At 40.4% G+C, this 6,553-nt stretch overlaps 3 protein-coding genes across 4 annotated transcripts; 1 reads left to right on the top strand and 2 right to left on the bottom strand.

Annotated features, from left to right (window-relative positions):
• On the top strand, positions 1 to 1,080 carry LOC108604596. Its single transcript, XM_017994129.1, has 2 exons — positions 1 to 291; positions 350 to 1,080. Exons 1-2 carry the CDS (start codon positions 223 to 225, stop codon positions 896 to 898), a joined length of 618 nt encoding a protein of 205 aa, XP_017849618.1. The 5' UTR covers positions 1 to 222; the 3' UTR covers positions 899 to 1,080.
• Positions 1,081 to 2,393: 1,313 nt separating this feature from the next.
• Positions 2,394 to 3,461, bottom strand: LOC108602505 (filamin-A). 2 transcript variants are annotated; one of them, XM_017990632.1, is made up of 3 exons: positions 3,253 to 3,456; positions 2,822 to 3,181; positions 2,406 to 2,767 (listed from the first exon to the last, which is right to left on the bottom strand). In XM_017990632.1, exons 1-3 carry the CDS (start codon positions 3,401 to 3,403, stop codon positions 2,469 to 2,471), a joined length of 810 nt encoding a protein of 269 aa, XP_017846121.1. In that variant the 5' UTR covers positions 3,404 to 3,456; the 3' UTR covers positions 2,406 to 2,468. The 2 variants fall into 2 exon arrangements, with proteins under 2 accessions (XP_033149978.1, XP_017846121.1); XM_033294087.1 differs by having other exon boundaries at positions 2,394 to 3,181; positions 3,253 to 3,461.
• A 349-nt stretch (positions 3,462 to 3,810) lies between these two features.
• On the bottom strand, positions 3,811 to 6,531 carry LOC108601763 (tubulin polyglutamylase TTLL13). Its single transcript, XM_017989687.1, has 6 exons — positions 6,059 to 6,531; positions 5,709 to 6,005; positions 5,505 to 5,658; positions 4,812 to 5,446; positions 4,247 to 4,751; positions 3,811 to 4,189 (listed from the first exon to the last, which is right to left on the bottom strand). Exons 1-6 carry the CDS (start codon positions 6,478 to 6,480, stop codon positions 4,079 to 4,081), a joined length of 2,124 nt encoding a protein of 707 aa, XP_017845176.1. The 5' UTR covers positions 6,481 to 6,531; the 3' UTR covers positions 3,811 to 4,078.
• Between the last annotated feature and the right edge of the window lie 22 nt (positions 6,532 to 6,553).

Below are 6,553 nucleotides of genomic sequence, written 5' to 3'. Positions count from 1 at the left end.
TGAGGCGATTATAGAAAATTGACCCCAACGGCAAGCCGACTGCCGCCTGACATTCATTGAATAGTAATTCTATTATCAACAGAGCTGAACTCTCGCATCGTGATAACTGATAACTGATAGTGATATGAGCAGAAGCATAGAGAGCAAAAGACTGTAAATGGTGTGATCTGGCTTAGCCATTGAACTTAAAATCAGTCGAACGCTACAGAGTCTCATTGTAAGATGCCAGCACTAAGCACTAAGAGCCTAATCGGGATCATCCTGATCTGCTGTGTCTTGAAGCAAATTCAGGTGAGTTGTGGACTTAAATAAAATTAAAGGAATACATTTTTAATCAGAGCTTTTGTAGGCAAACGTGTTATTCCGCTTTGCATTGGATTTTCATGTAAAGGACAATGGCACAGAGCTTTTAAATAAAACCATTAAAGTGGAGAACAATCAATTGTTAGTACAGAATAACGAAGAGGAGAATAGCACAAGTGCACCAGGGACAGAGGAACAAACACACGGTGACGTGGCCAAGCAGCTGCTGAAGGAATGCAAGCTTGGAGTGCAGTTGCTCAATGCTGAACTGACTCCTTTGGCGGGACGTAGTAATCAAATGGCAGGAATACTCAAGCAAACCATACGCTATGCAAATGAAGTGGACGCCAGTCTCATAAGCGGCAACATGTCTCAACACTTTGGTTTGCTGCGCAAGTATCTATCACTGGTGGACAACTGGCGCTCACCCAACAATTCGGGAGGCGAACGCACGCTAGAGTTTGTTGTACTCAAGCTGGCCATGGAGAAGTATGGAATTGTCAGCAAGCAGCAAGAGGCATTGGAATATTTGCAACGCGCTGATCGTGCTTGGAATAATTATAGGAAGCATAACGTTATTTTATCTGAGAGCTGAAACTTTCAAAACGGCCATAGTTTATTATGTAGTTGCTATTTTTAGTTCGTATATCTTTAAGTGCGCTTGTACTAGTCACACAAGAGCCGAATCCTATTAAGTGAAACAATAAGCATAGCCAAAGCATTCTCGAACAAATAAATGCCTGCTAAGGACTTCCTGCCTATTATACAATGCTTGAAAGTAACAAAAAAAATACTTATTTATGATTTTTATGTGTGAGTTCGGTTCCACTTTAATGCTCAGCATTGCTACAGGTACTAAACCGAATTGTGCATCTGACCCAAATCTCCCTATGCTGTTAAAACATTTCAGGTAGTTGCCAGACAAAAGCAACTGAGCGTGAAGTCTCTGAGCCTGTCGAACAGCTGCCGCGACAACAGGCGGGCCAACAAAAGGTTACCTAGTCCTGAAATTCCTGAAACTCGAAACTGCTGAGTTTGCTAGTTGTGCGGGTTTTTTTTTATTTTATTTTTTTTATAGATATACTATGTGCATACATATGCGGGTAGGTACTTAAGAGATGCAGAATGAAATACGAACAACATTTAAATTGTTCTCAATAAGTTCCAAGAAACAACAGCGCAATACAAAATAACGGCATAGCGATCAAAATGAGCTTTCTAGATAATGTTTCTGATTATTATCTGATTTGTACATATTACCACTAAGCATATGCTTAGTGATATTACACTATAAGCATGGGCTTTTAATTTTCGAGTAATTTTAAATGTATAGAGTGGGAAAAATAAGGACCAATAAGGATAAAACTATATAGTGTCAGTTTGCATTTATGTTGTGTTTATTATATATTTAAGCTGTCACTGTGTGTAAGAAAAAGTCATCTGAAAACGGTGTGTACAAACTATACATAATACAGGTTTAGACTTACTTACTTATAAGCCAAAAACTGGTCGAACTGCTTTGCCCTCTACCCAATGCATCGATTTTAATTTTGACAGTTTAAGAGTAACACGGTGCTTATAAAAATACATACATACGAGGGATGTTTAGTACTTATATATTTATAAAGATGTAAAATTAAAATTAATAATGGTAGTAAAAATAAAGCAGGGTTGATCCTGAAGCTTCCAGCTTTATATTTTTCGACCCTTTTGAATTTTTCAAGATTAACACATTCAACTTTTACTCGTTTCCAATGTAGACAAAAGTTTACAATTTTTGCATTCCGGTTCAACAATCGTTTGAAAATAAAAGTGTTTGAACTGTAGCACGTTGCGTAGTGTGACCATGTTGTGGAAAATCATCTCTAGGTGCCGACAAGAGATCGATAGAATGATTATTTGAACTAGAGATGGACATCATAAAAACCGTTCAGATTGATTTGCTAAGTAGAGTAGAGGTGCAGAAACATCATTTTTTTTGCTTCTTTCGGTTAGTACGTCTTCCGACGTAAAATCGGCGGTCCCTTGAAAGTCACTATAGCCGCTTTCTACTGTATTAGGACTAAGTTATACGGTGATCCAAAATGACATGTTCAGATTCGCAAGAATATGCGTGAATTGTATGTATTAATAATTTTATTATCTAAATTAATAAGAATAACACGCTATTCGGCGCTGAGACCAAAGGGTGATCCAGGTATATGTGTGTCACCCCATTTGACCATCAGTAAATAATCTCCTGGATCACGCGCTTGATATACTACGCGATATAGGTTATTGCCTTGATGCTTCACCAGCAACTCCTCACAAGCACCTTTGGGTCCTAGAATAGCTACAAAGAGCATATTATTACCAGCGGCACTGGCATCTACGGTGAACTCATTACGCTCCAAAATATTGATGTGCGTCAGTCCTAAGCCGCGGCTGATTACCTTGCTAGCATCAGATTGAAAGACAGGCAGCACTGTGGGATTAGAATTAGTTATGGAGCCAAATTCAGTTGAGTAGCAGTACTTACTTATAGGCGGAACTTCGGAGGCGGAAAGACCAGCAATGCTTACTATTATGTATGGTGACTTGGGTAAGGGCACGGAATTACATTTGATGTGCAATTTGTAGAGTCCAGCCTGTGTTAACTGGCAATGAGCTTCGAAGCGTTCTGGATCCAATAGCTGCAATTTTAACGCAGGCTCATGCTGGCCACTGGGAAGCTCAAGGCGTGCGTCAAAATTGCCCTTGACGCCATTACGTTTGATAATAAAGCTCACTGTGGAATTGACTTTGACCGCACCGCTAGGCAAATGAAGCAGCTGCACCTTGGCAGCATCGGTTAGCTCAGGTGCCACATAAACTTGTGGCGGCTCTGTTGGGTATGCATCTGTAGGGCAGCAATATTTATGTTTAGGCATATACTATAAATAGGATTTTACTTCCGCTTGCTAGACTTACCCGCATCGGGCGTGCGTTGATATCGGCCAAAAATACATTCTCGCTCTGGACTGTTGCCATCGTCTATGCCACGCCCACCTGCCACAACACTCTGGCCAAGCACTGCAGCTGCATTTGTATTCAAACGCATTTCCTGTGACACTTTAAACATACTCAACTAATTTTACAACTCGTGTTGATTTATGACTTATATGAATGACTTTTTAAATAATTTCTTAAATACAATATTTCAAAAAAACGACCAATCTGTGGCTATTCCAATGCTATACTGAGCTTTAATATTGCCTGTGCTCTTTTCACTTGCAGCAAATTGAAAACAAATGCTCTTAACATTCTCAAAATTCTCCATCTGTTCAATGTGTATATGTATTTTGTATATGTTCTAAGTTGGGGCATCAAGAGCAAAGAGTAAATGCTTATGCTTGTTTGTTAGGCATCGTGCCAAGGATACAGCATATATGCATATATTTGGGTATTACATTTATCAATTGGTTTAAAAGATTTTATTAACTATAATTATTAATAGGGTTTGATCGATTGCGATTAAAATTTTGAAAATTTATTTTCTAATCACTGCATCTGTAGTTGTACTTATATTTTGTTATTATATGGTTTGCATGTTACAGTCAAATAAAATTTAAAAAGCATAACAAATTTAAAAACACATATATGTGCGTATTTCTTGTTGATTACATACATGTATGTAGAAACTCTTAACTTGTAAGCTTAGTATCAGACCCGGACTACGACAACTTTGGTTTGAACTATACCTAGCTCCATCTGTTTGAAGATAAACTTTTCCAAAAATCATGCACCAAGTTGTGTGTTATGTTGAGCCTCTGATGTCCAAGCCACACTGCAAATTATGATACATGTTTGGAAATACTGAGATGTCCGTATTACTCAAATGGCCAAATTCAAAAAGTACTGAATAGATCTGAAATAAAAAGACACAGTTACAAAATACAAGAATGGTTATTAAATTTGAGCTTACATTCTCAGTTATTTTAAGATTTTTAATGGACTCATTGCGCATATGCTGCCAAGTGTTTCGCAGTCGCTCCTCAGCATCCGAGATGAAGCCAGGCGTCCAGTTCTCCTTAAGTCTATACTGCTGTATGCGCTGCTTCTCTCGCACTATGCGTGGCTGTATAATGCGCTTGCGTTTGGTTTTGGCCTGCAGCAACATCTGCTCCTGTTTGGCGCGCTTCTCTTCAATCTGTAGACGCATTTTACGTGCCAGATCCTCGCGCTTCTTGCTGGCTGCCGTCTCTGCAAATATGGAGACTTGATTTGTTTGACTGTAGAACTTGCAATAGTAGCTGCAACGTGTGGCATCATCGGGTGGCATAATTTTGCGAAAATTGCCCAAATGACTTTCCTCCCAAGCAATTTGATGAGCCAGCAAGCCTTCCTCTTGCTCCGGCTCTGGCGCAGTTGGAGGCTCGTTAGCTGCACTGGGTTTAACTGGCGGCACTACAGATCGCTGGCGTATGGGACTGTAAAAATTGATTTGTACTGTCATAAGATTTTGATGCAGTGCCGCAGCTACTACTTACGTCTCGCCCTTGGTTTTCAGCAAACGCTGCTTGACGCGTTTGCGGTCCTCACGCATAATTTGCTTCTTATCCGCCAGCACTGTGCTAACCAAGGTAAGCGTATCCTTTATAAGCGGTCGCTTGACCTCACGATCGACCTGCTCGTTTGTATGAAAGCTAGGCGAATGGTTGACCTCCAATATATACGGCTTGAGCTTCCAATCGACCAATATGTCGAAACCCAAAATTTCAAAACAAGCCTGTATGGTATCATGACCGGGAAAGCAGGCATGATAGTTATGCTTGAGCACTGGCCAAGCGCTTAGCACCGTTTTAATAATCACATCGTCCACATTCGACCAGAACTCTGCCACATCATAGTTATGCCGCCTCATCCAATTGTTAATGGCGCTCAGTTTGCGTTTGCTGCCGCAATCATCATTATCGCAAAGATCATATTGTGAATTGCGCTTGTTCACCGAATAGTTAGTCAGGTGCATATACAGATCGTTTGCATTGTTGGGCGTGGGCTCCACATATTTGTTGGTCGCAAAGCGCGCCAGTCCCTCATTGTATACATAGATACGCAGTGGATCTACCGAAGTGATGAGTGTATAAACTCGCAGATCAAACTTGTAGCCATCTATAAGCAGCGGCTGTAAATTAAGACATTTCTATAATATACTTTGAATTTATTTATAACAATGCTCTTACTCGATGTATGTAGGTTTGGCAAATCAGTCGCTCATTAGCTCCAATTGTTTTCAAATCATTGGTTAACCAAATACCACGTCCTTGAGCTCCTGAGTCCGGCTTTAGTATGAATGTCCGTTTGTGATTTAGTGCATAGTTCATTGCATCGCCATAGCTAAGCAAAGTTAAAGTTAAAATCTTAATAATATAAAATGTATTACTTACTCTGCTGGCAACATCCAAGTTTTGGGAAAAATCTTATAATCATGCGGATACAACTTAAGCATGCGATTCAAGTTGCGTGAGAGCAGATCCTTGCGGCAAATCTCGATCATGCCTGGAAAGTGATTAATTTGCTGAAAACGTTTCATGTTTTTGAAAAGTTCCACGCCTGGAAATGAATCAGACCAAAGTATGTTCCACAATTTCGACTCTTTGACCAGCTTAAAGCCCAAGGACTTGGATATACGGCCTATCATGGCATAGCGTGAGTTCGACACACAAATGGCGCTTTTCGAATCGCTGCAAAAAGCCAACTTATCGCCAATGCCTTCAAGTTAATAAGCATAACCTACCTTATAGACGGACCGTCACCTTTGCGCGGCACTTCGCCTTTACTTGGACATGACACCCGATATCGTACATTATTAAGCTGTATAAAGCCCTCGGCATCAACTTCGTCTTCTGGATTCACAAGCTTTACAGCTCTGAAATGCATGCCCTGTCCACCCTTTGAACGGGCTGCTCCATGCGATTTTTTCTTTTCCTTTATGCCAGCCATTTTCTTTCGCGGTGTATGCTCTCGATGTCCTGGCGATATGCAGGGCCATTCCATTTCAACCTCACGCTTGCAATGGCATTCGGATAGCGCCATCTCAACGCCACGTAATACGGGCACGGGCAATCCACGTTGCTCGCGATCCTTGCGTATCTTCTCTTTGGAAAAGTGGCGCAACTCTTGGATTCTTTTGTAAAACTTGGAATTTTTTAAATTCATTGTTCGGCAGTCGGAAAAAACTAATTCAGCTATTTGGTGTTCTGTTTAAAACGAAATTTCAAATAAAGTATAG

This window comes from Drosophila busckii, chromosome 3R, assembly GCF_011750605.1.
Source record: "Drosophila busckii strain San Diego stock center, stock number 13000-0081.31 chromosome 3R, ASM1175060v1, whole genome shotgun sequence".
NCBI lineage: Eukaryota > Metazoa > Arthropoda > Insecta > Diptera > Drosophilidae > Drosophila > Drosophila busckii.
The sequence above is the reverse complement of the archived record's forward strand: the minus strand, read 5'-3'. Positions and strand labels throughout refer to the sequence as shown.

Excerpts from the sequence above, each read along its gene's own strand:
- LOC108602505 (XM_033294087.1), bottom strand. The coding sequence starts at position 3,403 with ATGTTTAAAGTGTCACAGGAAATGCGTTTGAATACAAATGCAGCTGCA. Across the intron at positions 3,182-3,252 it reads TCAACGCACGCCCGATGCGG|ATGCATACCCAACAGAGCCG; the intron begins GTAAGTCTAGCA and ends GCTGCCCTACAG.
- LOC108601763 (XM_017989687.1), bottom strand. The coding sequence starts at position 6,480 with ATGAATTTAAAAAATTCCAAGTTTTACAAAAGAATCCAAGAGTTGCGC. Across the intron at positions 5,447-5,504 it reads GCCAAACCTACATACATCGA|CCGCTGCTTATAGATGGCTA; the intron begins GTAAGAGCATTG and ends CTTAATTTACAG. Across the intron at positions 4,752-4,811 it reads CTGAAAACCAAGGGCGAGAC|TCCCATACGCCAGCGATCTG; the intron begins GTAAGTAGTAGC and ends CAATTTTTACAG.
- LOC108604596 (XM_017994129.1), top strand. The coding sequence starts at position 223 with ATGCCAGCACTAAGCACTAAGAGCCTAATCGGGATCATCCTGATCTGC. Across the intron at positions 292-349 it reads GTGTCTTGAAGCAAATTCAG|GCAAACGTGTTATTCCGCTT; the intron begins GTGAGTTGTGGA and ends GAGCTTTTGTAG.